Source organism: Solanum pennellii, chromosome 3 (genome assembly GCF_001406875.1).
Source record: "Solanum pennellii chromosome 3, SPENNV200".
Classification (NCBI taxonomy): domain Eukaryota; kingdom Viridiplantae; phylum Streptophyta; class Magnoliopsida; order Solanales; family Solanaceae; genus Solanum; species Solanum pennellii.
Window position 1 is genome coordinate 9,641,175 of NC_028639.1, and position 16,169 is coordinate 9,657,343.

The 16,169-nt window shown below is 31.8% G+C and overlaps 1 protein-coding gene and 2 non-coding genes across 3 annotated transcripts; all 3 read right to left on the minus strand.

Moving 5' to 3' along the window:
• Positions 1 to 536: 536 nt before the first annotated feature.
• Positions 537 to 655, minus strand: LOC114076606. Its single transcript, XR_003577664.1, has one exon. It is a non-coding gene; the product is annotated as a U5 spliceosomal RNA (small nuclear RNA).
• Positions 656 to 1,029: 374 nt separating this feature from the next.
• Positions 1,030 to 1,190, minus strand: LOC114076592. Its single transcript, XR_003577653.1, has one exon. It is a non-coding gene; the product is annotated as a U1 spliceosomal RNA (small nuclear RNA).
• Positions 1,191 to 4,171: 2,981 nt separating this feature from the next.
• LOC107015302 (4-hydroxy-tetrahydrodipicolinate synthase, chloroplastic-like) lies at positions 4,172 to 8,471 on the minus strand. Its single transcript, XM_015215525.2, has 3 exons — positions 8,319 to 8,471; positions 8,150 to 8,233; positions 4,172 to 5,385 (listed from the first exon to the last, which is right to left on the minus strand). The coding sequence occupies exons 1-3, from the start codon at positions 8,378 to 8,380 to the stop codon at positions 4,458 to 4,460; spliced, it is 1,074 nt and encodes a 357-aa protein (XP_015071011.1). The 5' UTR covers positions 8,381 to 8,471; the 3' UTR covers positions 4,172 to 4,457.
• Positions 8,472 to 16,169: the final 7,698 nt, after the last annotated feature.

A 16,169-nucleotide genomic window follows, 5' to 3' on the forward strand; every position in this document is an offset into this window, starting at 1 on the left:
AAGTTTGTTACAATCCTTCGATACGATTATACTTTGGTAATATCAATGAGTAATTGAATAATGTTTTTTTTAAGGTTTGTTACAATCCTCCGATACGATTATTCAATCATCTATTATACCCTAATGATGTATCTACATATTGTCATATCATTGAGGTATGTTTCAATTCCTCAACTTTAATTATAAAAAATATAAAAATATAATTTCTACTAATTTAGAGTTTCATAAATAATTAATAATTTTCTCTTTATTTTTTCTGATTTATTTCTTAAAAAGAAAAATTCAATCCTATATGATAATGGAAGAAAATAACAATTTCTGTTTGGGGCACGTCAAGATCAAGCTTTGAAGAAGCTGGATGATGGAGTCTGAAATTTCAACTAAAAATTTTAGATCAACGTTTGGAAATATTAAAACATCCCAATTGTTAAAAAATTCTGCAATTTCAAATCTCTATCTAAAAGAATTTTCTTACCTTCAAAACAAGAATTATTGTAAGAACAAAAATAAAAAATAGTTGAATCTAGATTTGTTGGGGTACTCAAAAAAGAGAACCCCTCCAAAAATTGGCGTATGCCATTATAAGAGCAGCGCTCACACGGTATTCTTTAGTAAAAGGCGAAAGAATAGTTCGCTTTGTGCTCACTGCATGGCTGCTTAAGTTTTGCAAAGGATATATGTGTTTCTTTTATATTACGACAAAGTTTATATTTACTTTTCATTTAACGATGTGGTACTCGCCTCACCCCTATAATATCAATATGAACAAACCATCATGTTCCTTTGATGATTTTGAATTCATATGGTCACAATTTAATTGATGAAATGTTCGCATAGAATGTCTCGGGCCACTATCTTGAATTGTGCGCGAAGTCGGAATTTGTATTAAGGAAATTCAAAAATTAACACACGAAGAAAGCAAAAGGATTCAACTATAATTGAGCCCCATGTTTAGCTGAAAACCATGTATCAGTAACCAGATGCAACAAAAAATTGAATAAGGATAAATAAAATTTTGTTTTAGAATTGGTAGGGGCCGCGCGAACGCAGGCCCCCACTGCAACAAATTATGACGTAGGCTCGGCCACTTGGACCGACCTTAGGCGGGCACCCCTCCAGAGTGCAATGGAGGTCACCAACCTAGGCCATGGGCCTTATTGATCACCCATTGACCCCGTCCAGGTAAGTATGTTTCCTGGAGCTCAGACCTTTTTTCTTATACCCATTTTAATCCCTTTATTCCTTTGTTGCAGCCGATGAGGGACTTATTATTACCCTTGATTATATTATTTTCATTTATAGCACCACAAAGACAACAAACAGGGTGAATAATTCATCTTTCTTTGCCTTTGTAAGTGGAACATATGCAAGTATCCATGGCAATGGGATTTGGCTCATGAAACAACCAGTCAACCAAATGCAATTTCCTTTTGTTCTCTATTCTTGTCGTAAATGGAGAAACTATTGCTAGAAAAATTTTGTTTAAAAGTAAGCATATTCTTCTTTTGATTTTTCAATCTTTCATCTTTCTTCACCAAACAATCTTTTGCTTTATCTAGTTCAATTACTTAGACATCACACACTCATCCGTCAACGTTTCTAAAGAGTACAATCAGCATAGGCTAAACCTGATTGCTTAACAGCCAGAACAAGACTCCGTAATGCTCACTAATAAAATATCATCTTATCTCATTTACGACCTTTAACGTCAAAGAATCAAGGACACATTTGGAGAAAAAAAATGTATCAGATACACCTGACCATTTTATTCCATACATGGAAGGCAAATTTTCAAACTTGATGAGTGACGAATCTTATTTCAACTGATTCTATCACACTTCACAGTTTTAACTGAACTAAGAATAGTCACACACAATGACATGAATCTTACAATGATGTCAAGAAATAAAGCGGTCAGCAATATTAAGCTACTTTCATATTCATCTACAGCTCTGTCTGGAAAATTAAGCTTCAATTGGTAACAAGTCACAATTACAAAACGTCTATTGGACTCAGTTTTAGTGTTCTATTTGGATGTTGTATAATTTTAAAGAGACTAATGTAGCTACTATTACTCTGGCAACGCAAAGTTCCAGAATCGTCTAGTCCCAAATGCAAGAAACTTCACCAAATGCTCACAGAGCATCAATTCTCAAAGAGAATTCATTGATTTCAACAAATAAGATATAAGCATAGTAATTTTCCTCTATATATGTATTATTTAAAAAAAAGAAAAAAGGTTTCTCGTATGCAATGAATGAGCATTTCAGAGAACTTTTCAGGATGATGAGGCTTTCTTGGTTTGTTTAACTTTCTTCTGTTTTGACAAGTCTATTACTTTCTTTCACTAGAGCAAGAATGACAGAAATCAGTTGGGTTGTTAGGCCTTACGAACGAAATGAAAGAAAAATGTAAGGAAGTCTGCAAACATGTCACAAAGAAGCAGTAAAAGTATATACTGCGTGCCACAAAAGAGCAGCGGGCACAGGGGTAATCAGCACCAACTGGCTTAAAAACGCATGAGAACATATGAAATGCTTCATTCATTTGTTTATTCTTTTTTACTTTTTAATAGGAAAAATACTGGAACCAATATTAGAATTCTAATTAACCGTATAAAACGGATAAATTATTGTTTACAGTATTACAGAAGCTGAAATGGAAAGGAATGCAGATTAAAGTCAAATAGAGTTTCAGAACCATCACAAGGCTAGAGGGTGAATCAGTTATCAGGTTAACGTCGTTTAAGTATGACTAGTCTCAACTGACAGCTAAAACTCCTAAGAACAGAGCTGACTTAAGATAAAGTAATACAGGCGTAAGCGTGAGAAGATAAGTAAAGGAAATTCAACTCTATTAAGGGGCACTTCAGAGAGAAAGAAAGTCAGAAAAGGGGAACGTTAGAACGCGAACCTGAAAAGTAGTTTTGAGTGCTTCATCAACGGCTTAAAATGAAAGGGGTCAGGAACAGCAAATTAACAGTGTTGAAGGAGATATCAAGAGGGAGTAGTATATTTATTACCTTGCTCCAGTAAAGCTTCAAAGTCTCTGATCGTTTCTTCTGAAATCACACACATGGCAGAGCTCGTTGAATTAGGGATAGTACTGTTCTAATTCAGCCAATACCTATACTTATTAATTCAATTTTGGTCGTACTTTCTTGAATAAATTCTTCGTACGTCACCACATTACCATGAGTAAATACTTTCCTTCCTAAAGTGGACCTAAGTGACAGTATGTGCAAGTTAATTGACTTTAGGAGAATAAATTACATGCTTCCTCCTCAATCTCCTATTGGGTAGAAAGAATAAACCAAGTGATTCCCCTCATCTTTAAAGACAATAATATTTCAAATTTGTAGTTCGAATTCCTCTAAATATTCACCAATTATACAAAACTTGAAAGAGCATATTCTTGTCACCATCTATCCGTCAACTCTGGTTCAACTAATGTTTATGTTGTTAACATCATTATCATAGTGAGGCAGCCAAATCCATAGTGCTGTTGACAATCTACTCAGGCAATACAACATTGTCTTTTTCTTTTCCATATGGTAAATGGAGAGACTATTGACTATTTGCTAGAAATTTTGTTTAAAAGTAGCATATTCTTCTTTTGATTTCAATCCTCTCTGTTTCATCTTTCTCATAAATGAACTATAGTTACATATGATCCTTGGCTCCTCAATACAATGGATAACACATGTAATTTCCAAAGGAATATGATGTTTTCTACAATGCCTCAATTACATGCAGATGTTTGGAAGACCAGCAATATACTCCAAAATGTCCCTAAACGGGGATGGATTAGACTAATAAACATGTCAATACTAATACAAGAAGACATGAAACTAAAGAGGAATCAAGATGGTCACACGACTATATAACAGTAAAATCTTGCCAGCTATAGTCATGAACTAAAGTCACATCTTTTATAAATCTTTTTAGGCACAGGAGCTAATCTTATGTATATCTTAGAGCAATAAGTAGAAGAAAAATCACGATACTGTAATATACTTATGTTCCCAACTCTATACAGAAAGTTGCTTATACTTGAGTAGTTCAAGTGACCATGATTATTTATTTGCATCGTGAGAAGGCAGATTCTGCTGATGTTGCAAAAGTAAACCATAAACTGCAACCCTCTAAAACAAATTATAGTAACTCATCTCTTCATGATCTATATAAAGTACTTTGGAGAAAGATGACCAATACACCACGACATGCTGAGTCAGGAGAAGATTAAACCAGGATCTAGTCCATAAACAGAGAAAACAGAAGAAACGGATCCAGTCCAGAAACTAACAGCTACAATGTACATGCCTCTTAAAAGAGAAAAGCAATCAAGAAGAATGTGTGTAAGGAAACAACATAAAGAAGATATCTTCATGTCAAGAAATTTTTCAAATTAAGCCGCTAACAACAAAAACTTACTTCTCAATACCAATTGCGGAAAAACTAATACCTACCAACCAAAAAAAAATCATTATCATCCAAAACTTGGACATCTCTTTCCCCAATAAAGTTTTCCCGTCCAATTTTCTCAACTATCTTCACAAATTCCTCTCTCTTTGCCTTTGTAAGTGGAACATAGGGAAGGCGAAAAACAGGCCTCACAACCCCAAGTTGAGCTAAAGCTGTATTCAGAGCAATGGGGTTTGGCTCATGAAACAACCATTCAACCAATGGCATTAGCTTTGAGTTCAAAACAGGGTTATTTCCTCCAAACATTAGTTCACGCATCAGACCAGGAACCAAGTTGCTGGTGACAGAAATAACTCCCGTAGCACCATGATGCCACCTTGAGTCATGGCATTCATCATCGTTCCCACTCCACACAACCAAACCATTACGTGTATACTGCTCCACTCTATCATTTCCTACACACTCTTTGACACCAGCAAGGTTAGGGCTCTTTGCTAATGCCTGGATGACATGAGGGGGAATGTCTTGACCAGTTCGTGATGGCACATTATAAATGATAGTAGGGCCCATAGGGAGCACACTGTCAAAGTGAGAAATCAAACCCTCTATGGAGGTCTTCCCATAGTAAGGATTAATGTGAAGAGCTGCATGCATACCTACAGCAAATCCTTGTTCTGTAGCATGGATTGCTTCCCTGGTTGAGTTGCTTCCTGTGTTTCCAATGACTTTAATTGATCCACCAAAACAATTGATGGTATGACCGATGAGCATGATGTGTTCATCCCAGCTCATCAATTGACCTTCACCTGTAGTGCCACCAACAATCACACCCTCGACACCATTTTCAATTTGCAAATTTACTAAGGCATCATAAGCCTCAAGATCGAATCTTCCATCTGGTAGATATGGGGTTTTGATTGCAGTAATCAATCGAAGTTTTTTTATGTCCTCGGCAAACGTCCTGCATAAGAGAAGGTTAATGAATTTATGTTAACACTGTGGTTGCATGTATCTCCTGTAAATTTCCTTGATGCCGATATTCACCTATTAGCTGTTTGTCATAACTACAAGGGAAGCATGTATCATTGATTGTTACCTACAGGGAAATGTTTATCCATTTCCAATGCATATCATTGATTGTTGCTAATAGCTCATCAGAATAAGATGATAATGAATGTCCCATTTTGTTGACACAGCAATACCTAAGCATTCAATATACTAGATAGTTCCTAATACTGTTAATTCATGGAAGACTAACTGCATGAAATCTAAAATTGACCACATTACAAGAATAGGAATAACATGTCAAACAGGCGAATGATTCATCAAATCACACACAAATAGATGATAAAACTATGATCAAGGAACCACCATTGCCTTCTAATATCTTGGTCTGATTTATTAAATTGATAAAATTATTGGGTTTGGCTAACCTATCAGTTGCGAGGTGTCATAACGACTTGTATTTTTGGATCATGACAATTTGGTATTGGAGTTGGTAAAAGAGTTTTGACAGTTCAAAATCGCGTGATTAGGATATAACCAATCTATTCCATGGGTAACATAAAAGTCTACAATATCTAAGACCTTCAAATTCGCTTGAGTATCATATTCCATCAAAGTTACTAGACACACAGCACATGTCCAAACTTGCAGCAAATTATGTCGAAACATAAGAATAAGTAGAGCCTGAATCAAATAATATTGTAGTCGACCGATGACAAACCGGAATAATAAATGTGAGAAAAACATCTGAAGCTCTACCCTACTCGAAATGCATAACACTAGGCATGGCTGCCCTCAGACTTCACACGACCGGAATGGAATCCACCTCTGCCCGTATGAGAACCCCCTCTACCACTTTGTACACCTCCCCATATTGGAGGTTGTGCAGCCTTAGAAGTCAAAGCATGAGAACCGCCACGTCTGTCTGGGGACAATCTCTCAAGGAATGTCCCGTGTCACCACACTCAAAACAACCCCTACGGGGCATAGGCTGATGCGAGAAACCTGAATGCCCTCCACAGCCTAAAGGTCAGGATGATGAGCATTGTGAAGTTTGTATTGAACTGGAAGTACTACGTCCTACATAATCAACCTCAGAGGATGACATGAATGGGTTTGTTAGACAGAGGGTGATAAACCCTCCCTAAGTAACCTCGACTCCTAGGTGGAGCACCACCATAATCACCTGCCTGACATGCCCTCTTACCCTCACACTAAATCTTTTTTAAATCCTAGGCAACATCTATCACTTTCTGAAATGGAACAGCAAAAGCGAAAACCTAATAAACTCCCATGCAAATCGAAATAATCACTCTTTCAACAGACCTTCTCACTTTCGATGGCAAGTATCATCAAAGTGTGCCTAAGCAAGGCAAAAATTTAGTCTCGTACTCAATAACTGACATACCCTCCTACTCTAATCCCTTAAACCGCGTGGAACAAACTATGCTAGAAACACCTTGGTAAATTTAGCCCATGAAAGTGGAGGTGATCCAGCTAACCTACTATCGATATAATTCCTCCACCATTGATTGGCAAAGCCAATCATCTGAAATGTTGTGTACTCAACTCTACTAATCCAAGGTTGTGCAACCTCTCATGACTGCGGACTATAAACTCATATCCATCACACTCAATTCACTAGTGTAGGTCAGAGGATAACCTTCTAAACATCTTTTGCTTATCAATACCCATGGCATGTTTATTAGTCAAATGTGGTTTCCATTTCGACCTTGGTGGTGGTCGTGACGTTTATAGTCTAAGAGTTGTTGTGTCCAGTGTTATGATTTTCTGAGCAGGACAGAAGCATAGGCTCATCTGTTGTTATCACGTGTATTATTCTAGTTTGTCATCGATCGGTTACAATACTATTTGAACTAAGCTCTACATATTCTTATATGTCTACAAACTTTGCTTTGAGTCTGGATATGTTATGTGAGTTGCTTTATTTGCATGTACATGTTTCTACTCTTGTTGGGAATCCCATAGTGATATATCGATTGTGCGTACTTTGATGATATATGATACTCAAGCGAATTTGAAGGTCTTAAATATGATAGACTTTGATGCTATCCTGGAATAGACTGGTTATTTCCTTCTCACGCCATTTTGAATTGCCATAACCCTTTACCTACTCTAATACGAAATAGTCATGACCCATAAACACAAGTTGTTATGACACCAATCTTGGATGGTTTTTCATTTTTACTGCATTTCATTTTGTGAAAGACTTTGCCTTTATGATATTTTGTTTGTCACTTACTTTTTCAATTGGTTTATTAAATAGAAATGATAAAATTATTGGGATTGGCTTACCAATCAGTTGAAAACATAATTATCATCACGACTTGTGTTTTTGGATTGTGACAGCAGCATGTTTTACAAAGTTTGAATCTGCCAACTACAAATGTTTTATCTACTACAGTTAAGTCAATTTTGATGTTCCGTGTACTTATTTTCGTAGGTAAAATTGGTGAATATACTACATTATTTCTTCTATCATCTCCAACAACCTATAGTTTTTCCTAGCCATTTCACCACTACATTCCAATAAAACAAAAGTAATCAACTTGTCATATACTATTTTCTAGCATACCCAAACAAGAAACACAAGGAAGTAGCATTATCCAATAATGCATGGAACCAGTGTGCACTTTTAAAAAATTGTTCATATCATAGATCACATTTAATCCCAAATCAACTCTGCAGGTGGATATTACCTATTTTTTACTTCTTTACTTCGCATCGGGAGGTGGATACTTGGAATTACTGCTGCTCTTGGTGACTTCCATGTTGCATTTCTCCTGTTAGCGAACAATAATCAATTCACAGTACAGAAATTAAGAAGTTGATCATCATTTGATGATGTCGAGCAACATACATACATACCTGTTTGTTGTTCCGGCACGTTCAACATAGAAATGGCAGCAACTTGTAATTGAGGATGACATTTCTCTCTATCGGAAATGTGTAAACGGAGAGAGAGGAAAAAAGGCGAGAGAGAAAAAGAGGCGCAACACGTTGTTTTTTATAAAAAAATACTCCGGAAAGAGGCTTAGGGTTTTCTGGCGGGATGATCAAAGGGTATTTCTGTCATTTAACTCAATCATGAAAGTCACCTCGTGCACCTTTTTTTGAATTTTCTCTCTTCCTAATTAGTTATGAACACGCCTACCCATTGAGAATTTGTATTCATCTTACTTACTTACTTGCCATTTATTAATAACTCATACATAATCACATCTTATCACTATTTTAGCTTTTAGCTTTAAGAAAAAATAATAAGTAGGTTTATCATTATATTTTTATTTTGTGTTATTCGGAAGTGAGTTTTTTAAGTAATGAACATTAATTAATTTATCTTAATTAATTAAATTGATCAATAAAACATTATTTAGTTTAAATTTATATTTTCAAAGCTAATGTTCTTACTATTCTTAATAATTGTTTAATTTTGAATTGACACACCTATTAAGAAAAAAATTATCGGAATGACACACCTATTAATTATGAAGTAGATAAATTAAAAATTTAACATTTTCAAAAAGTTCTAAATTTTTCAAAGTAATAAATTGAGAATATAATAGAGAAAAAAATTTTGTCCTTTCTTTATTCGTCAAAATAGACAAATAATTAGGGACAACTAAAAAAAGTACATAGATAATTAGAGGCAAATGAAGTAACTCTCAACAATAAAATGGATGACAATGATGCAAATTAGAAAAGTATTTACTATAAGTGTAAGAATTTCTACTTGACATAAAAATTTAGAGCGAAAGGTATTAGAAAGAAAGAGAAAATGATCAAAAGCTTCCCGAATTTATATTTGGATCTCTAACTACATACTTCAATTTTACAGGAGTCCTATCACTCATTTGAACTGTTTAAAACTGTAATAATTATACTCTTAAAAAGTCACAACCACGTCTATCGTGACATTTAACATCACATGTTTGACACGTGAAAATTGATTCTAATTTTTTTTTAATTTTTTTATTATTATTAGTCACTTTCTCCTATCTCTTCCAATTTCTTCAAATTTCTAAACTAAATTCTTCCCCCATTTCTTTCAAATTCCTGCCAATTTATTCAAATTCCTAAACTAAACTCTTCCCCCAATTCTTTCAAAATTCTATTGAATTGTGAGAAATAACGATAAATATTGATAGCTAAAGCTTGTCAAGTAATATTCAAGTTTGTTCTAAGGAAATTTGTACGAAAACAAGTCTCCTAAGATTATGCCATCAATCAACGGTTTCTTCAGCGATACAAACTAATGCCCTAGTCAAGTTTAATATGGATTGACATAAATATTCTTTGTCTTATTTTTCATTGAATGAGATAGACATTAAATGCATTTTTCTGGCCTGCGATGGGCATAAAAGATACGAGTCTGAAGCCTAAAGGGAAAAAAATGTCAAAAATTCTAAAGGGGTACATCAAAAAAAAAAATTAACCAAAAGGGCAAAATCACTATTGATGTAGCGATTGTGTTTTGACGTCATTTGCTCAAAATCGCTGCTACGTCAGCGATTTTGGCGGCGAAATTTTTTAGCTAGAAATAGTCGCTGCATGGGCAGCGTTTTTGGCAAATTTTTATTTTTTAAAAAATAAAATTGTTGTGACTTCAGCCTTTTCAAAAGCGTTTTTGGCAAATTTTTATTTTTAAAAAAATAAAATTGTTGTGACTTCAGCCTTTTCATTGAAATTTTTTTAAAAAATTTAGTATCACTGCCTAGGCAGCGATTTATGTGAGAATTTTTTTTTTTGGAAAATCGCTGCCAAGGAAGCGATTTCTGTGGAAGTTTTTTTTTAAAAAAAAATCTTGGCAGCTATTTTTGCGAACTAATTTTTATTAAAATATGGCTGTCAATTGCTTTTGAAAATTTTGTATTAAATGTTGGTGAATAAATTTTAAAAAATAGTTTTACGATTTTAAAAAAGTTGGCACAAATTTAATTTTTAAAAAAAATTTCCACCTAGCAGCAATTTTTATAATAAAAAATTGGGAAAAGGGTCTGATATACCCCTCAACTTTGTCATTTGGAGCTGATATACCCCTCGTTATAAAAGTGGCTCATATATGCCCTTACCATTATATAAACGGCACACATATACCCCTGCCGTTACAAAATGGCTCACATATACCCTTCATTTAACGGAAGTTAAAAGATTAGTTTTAAATTTATATTTATTACTTCTAATTTTTTTAAAAAAATTATTTAGGGGTATATATGATTCTTCTATCAAAGTTCAAGGTATATTTTAATTTTTTTCATACATAAATTATTTTTTGACTTCTTTTATTATAATTATTTGAGTTTCTTATGCTTATTTTGTTTTTTTTATTTCATTCCTTAGTTTAAAGAAAAAAATTAAACTATTTTTTTTCTGTATTGTAATTTAATTTCGTATTCGAAGAAAAAATTTGGTCACCTACAATAAGTTTTACAAGAATATTAGTGAAACATAAATAAATTTGATTATCAAAATAATAATTATAAATTAGTCATTGAAATAAAAAAATGTCAAAAAAATATGTTTGACGAGGATTAAATTTACTCATATGGGATTATATTTTTTAGAAAAAAAAATAAAAATTTAGATTAAAATTATTTTTTTTCATTTCCGTTAGAGGAAAAGGGTATATGTGAGCCATTTGTTTACAAGTAGGGGTATATATGAGCCACTTTCATAACAAAGGGTATATCAGCTCTAAATGACAAAGTTGAGGGGTATATCAGACCCTTTTTTTACAAAAATCGCTGCGAAGAAAAAAAATATACTAAAAAGGAAGAAATTTTTAATATATAAATGCTACAATTGCAGTGATTTTAAATAAAATATAATAATCTGGATTTTAAAAAAAATTATTTAGTGAAATATTTACTAAAAATTGTAATGCGATTTTTATTTTGATCAAAATTGAAAAAGAAAATTACCAACATTTAATATGACTTTTTTAAAAAAAGAATTGACAATGATATTTTTTAAAAAGAAAATTTACTAGAAGCAATTTTTTTAATTAAAAAGATTTTTTTATAAAAACGCTGTTTTTGGTTATTTTAAAAAAAATTAACCAACATTAAATAATTTTTAAAAAAATAATTGGCAGCTATATTTTTTAAAAAATAGTTTATGCTGCCAAGGAAGTGATCTTTAAGAAAAAGGAAAATTGTCCACACAAATCGGCAGCGATTTGCCAAAAAAAAAACAACAAAAACTTCCCACTAAAATCGCTGCCTCGCTGCCTACGCAGCGATTTTCTTTTAAAAAAATATATGAATAAAATCGCTAATAGGTCAGCTATTTTGACTTAACGGCGTGAAAATAAAATCGCTCCATCAGTAGCGATTTTACCGTTTTAATTAAAAAAGAAATTGATGTACCCTTTTGAAATTTTTGGTATTTTTTTTTACCCTTTAGACTTCGGACTCTAAAAGATACGGAAAGAAACTTGAATAAATGTAAGGCAGAATGGTCTAGTAGAGCCTTGTACCTCTATCAATTTGTATTCTGAACTCTTCTACTTAACTATTTGTCAACTGAGCTCTTAGGCTCGACGAAACTCAACATTGTAAACCCCCTTGGCTTTGTGTGAACTTCAAACGCTCAACAAAAGTGACACATCGTCATCCACGTCAGATTTTAAATGACACGTCATTAATTATTTATTTTTAAGAAAAAAATTGTTTTCACTTCTTTCCTCTTTCATTCTTCTTTAACCATCATCTTCAATTTTCACTTCAAAAAACAATCCACCAAAAAAGTTTCTTACATCAATGCTAACAGAACTCTCTTCTTCATCCAATCCAAGATATTTCAAAGCTCTCATCCCACTATCCACAGTAGTCACTGTCAATCCAACCACAAAACATTCAAAATCTCCCAAAAAAAAAAAAAAATTTCCTAAAATTCAGCTCATAAAAATTAGATTTTTTTTTCACCTTTACAAGATGTATTTTTTAGGAGACGCTCAATGACTATTCTGTCCACAAGACTTTCATCAACAGCAAGAACATGAACTTCATGAGTAGCATCTGTTAACGGCAACAACTCATCGTACTCCTCCACCTTCTCCGCCCTACGCCGCCGTAAAACATACTATTTCTAGCCATCTCACTCTACAAACAAAATCAACAAAAATGGAACAAAATCCACAAATATTTTACCAAATTACGAAAACCCCACAAATTTTCTTGGAACTATTTTTGGTGGATTTCTTTTTCAAGTGAATATTGAAGATGATGATTAAAGAAGAATGAAATTAAGAAAACTCCACAAATTTTTTAATTTTTGTATTATTTTATTCTTTTATTAATATTTTTAAAATTGAAATATAGTACTTACTCGCCTTAAGGAGTATGAAATTACAGACTTTCGCCAACTCAGCCATCTTAAAGTCACATAAGCGTGGTCAATGGTCAGAAGGGTCCGATAAATTGTGTTTTATTGAGTCTAAGGGCTCAGATGACAAAGAGATAAATAGATAGGTTCAAAATACAAACTGATACAAGTACAAGGGTCCACCAAACCATTCCGCCTAATGTAATCAGAACCACAAGTTCTTCCATTTTGACCAAAAAATAAATTGATGTAAATCCAATTTGATTTTCTTTTTCTTTTCAAATCTGATCCAGATCTCTTTTTTGGTGATATAATAGATGTCATTTTATCTTCAATTGAATTGATTGGTTCTTAAAAAAATTTACACGGGGGTTTAAAAGTTTGTGTGAAATCAACAATGGTGAATTCGATGAAAGAAATTTGGTTACTATGAAGAAGAAAGACAATAAATAAGAAAAAAAAAATAAAAATACATTTATTTTTACATATATTTTAAAAGAGATTAAAAATAAATTTTTCATATTTGTTTTTTGTGCTCATTCTCTTTACCCTCTCAAAGAGAGTTAAATACACTCTCTTTGTCAGTTAAGTATTCAGGAAGGAATTAGTTTCACTTTTAGACAGTTCTGGAGTGATAAGACTTTCATAAACTTAAAGTATGTTGTTAAAAATGCGAATATAGATTATGACAATTTTTAACCATTTCCTCAAAATGAAAAGAACGAATATAAGAAAAGACTAGCATTATGTTTTAGGATCCATGTGATCATAGTATTATGTATATATAATTAACGATATTTATGTTTTATCTTATCTTAAGTAATACAATAATATAAATAGTATGGGATGAATATTATTTTCACTCTTGAATTAAGATTATTCATGAATGAATTTAATGTCTCGCAGTTCTTTGTTGAAATTAGGTTTTTTAAATTTTTTTTTATTGGTTTCTAATTGAGAAAATACATCAAATCGCATTTGAATTGATAACACAATTTATTTTAACACTTAAATTATATGAATACTTATTCTGTCCCTAATTATTTATTCATATTTTTTTTAGTTGTTTCTAATTACTTGTACATTTTGACAAATTAACAAATGACAAAAATTTTTTTACCTATAATACTCTCAATCAATTACTTTGAAAAGATAAAACTTTTTAAAAATCTTAATTTTTAATTCACCCACTTCATAATAATAGAGGTAAAATGGTAAATTTATTATGCCAATTAGTATTATTTTCTTAATAGGTCTGTCAATTTAAAAGTGGACAAGTAATTAGGGATAGGTGGAGTATTTAAATACTATCTTATTTCAAATGGGTGAAAATACATTCGACTCGACTTATATTTTAAAGAGTAACTTACAAAAATGACTATATTTATAGGGTTATTAAAGCTCAATAGCTATCAATATGGTATTTATAAAAAATGACTACAATTTTAACTCTTTTTTCTAGCTATATTATTGTATATGTTTTTTATTTTCTATGCATACATTGATACAATTTTAATTACAATGAACTAAATAAGAAAACTGTATTAATTTTATCAAAATAGTATCTTTATTTATAAAATTTAAAGTATTGGTATATCAAGGATACAAGTATTTTAAAAACTTAATATATTATATATTAAACAGGATAAACTATAACAATTTAGCATACAAACACGATAATTTGAAAAATAAATATATTATTGCTAAACAAAAAATGAATACACTCATAGAGTATACATATACTTTGTTGTTTAACAAAAGATGAATATATTTGACAATACAAAAATAAAAAAAATGAAAAATAATAGAATGTGTAGAAAGCAAAAGTATGCAAGTATTCGGTTGCATAAAAAAATGAAAAAAAAATCAACAAACAACAATCTCTTTTTGGTCAAGTTTTTCTCTTAATACTTGAGGCTTGGTGTTGACTCATGTATTTGTTTATAAAAAATAGTATAAATGTATCCAATTACTTGTATTACCTAATTAACCTTTCAAATTCGATAGATTACTTATATCCAAATACTTGTATTCAGATAACACCATTTCAATTTGTGCTGGTATTAGAATACGAGTGATCCAAAAAAAAAATTAGAATACAAGTATTCATGTATATAACTATTATATTATATACAAATTTGACAATCACACAAACCTCAATCTCTTTTTGTTCGTGTTCTTCTTGTACTACTTTTTTTTATAACTGTAGTCATTGTAATGTAGATATTGAGAGAAAAATACATAATTTTGTAATATAGAAAAATTGATTAAAGAGAAAGTATTAGTGAGAGTAAACATGGGGAACCAATCACAGAAAATATGCCTAAATATAATAAATTAGGTGTGTAATAATAACTTTCCTATTTAATATTAATAATTTCTCTAATTATTTATATATATAATTACTTTGCTATTTATTGTGTAATTATATCCATATAACATAAAAAAAAAGTAAATTCTAGCTATTTATTTTAAATGTATATTAATGTTTGCCATATTTTTATAATTTTTCCTATTTTAAATAGGTAAAAACGAGTTAGCCAATAGATAATATAGATAAATATGAACACTCATATAATAGCAGAGATATTGTTAAAAACTTCTAATCAAAATCTTAACCCCACTCTTCACCCCCTTCACCCACCCTAAAAAAAAGTTTTTAATTTTTTCAATCCTTCTAACTAGGGGTGTCAAAGATGAACCCAAACATAGGTAATCCGTCCAGAATTTTAAGGTTTGGGCTCAAGATTCAATCTCAACTCATTCAAGCTTAACCCATTTGAAGAGAATTTTCAATTGAGTCCAATCCAATATTCATTTTCAACCCGTTTTAAAACCATTTATTAAGATATGTTTCTATATTGAATGTATGAATTATTATCTATTTAACATCTTTTAGGATTTATCTATCAATTTGTTACTTTTTTAACAAAAAAATTTTGAGCGAAAATTCAAATTGTGATTATAAAAGTTAAATATCAATATGTTAAATTATTGAGATTAATCGGGGTCAAATTGGGAGGGTCAAGACCCAACCCATTTTTTTAGATCATTTGAGCCCAAAATAAACTTAGGCGGGTCAAGATCCAACCCGATTTCTATTCAACCCATTGTAATATTTCCAATTTCAACCCAAACCGTCCATTTGACACCCCTACTTCTAACCCATGGTAGTTATCAACAAGAAAATAAATCAAATTATATGTCACGACCCAAAACCGGGGCCGCGACTGGCACCCACAATTTCCCTCCTATGTGAGCGAACCAACTAATCTAACCCTTATCATTTTAACATATATCAACAGAAAATAATGCGGAAGACTTAAACTCATTAAATAAAACAAATCAACATCTATTAATTCCCCAAAATCTGGAAGTCATCATCACAAGAAC

Excerpts from the sequence above, each read along its gene's own strand:
- LOC107015302 (XM_015215525.2), bottom strand. The coding sequence starts at position 8,380 with ATGTCATCCTCAATTACAAGTTGCTGCCATTTCTATGTTGAACGTGCC. Across the intron at positions 8,234-8,318 it reads CGTGCCGGAACAACAAACAG|GAGAAATGCAACATGGAAGT; the intron begins GTATGTATGTAT and ends GTTCGCTAACAG. Across the intron at positions 5,386-8,149 it reads AGTAAAGAAGTAAAAAATAG|GACGTTTGCCGAGGACATAA; the intron begins GTAATATCCACC and ends TCTCTTATGCAG.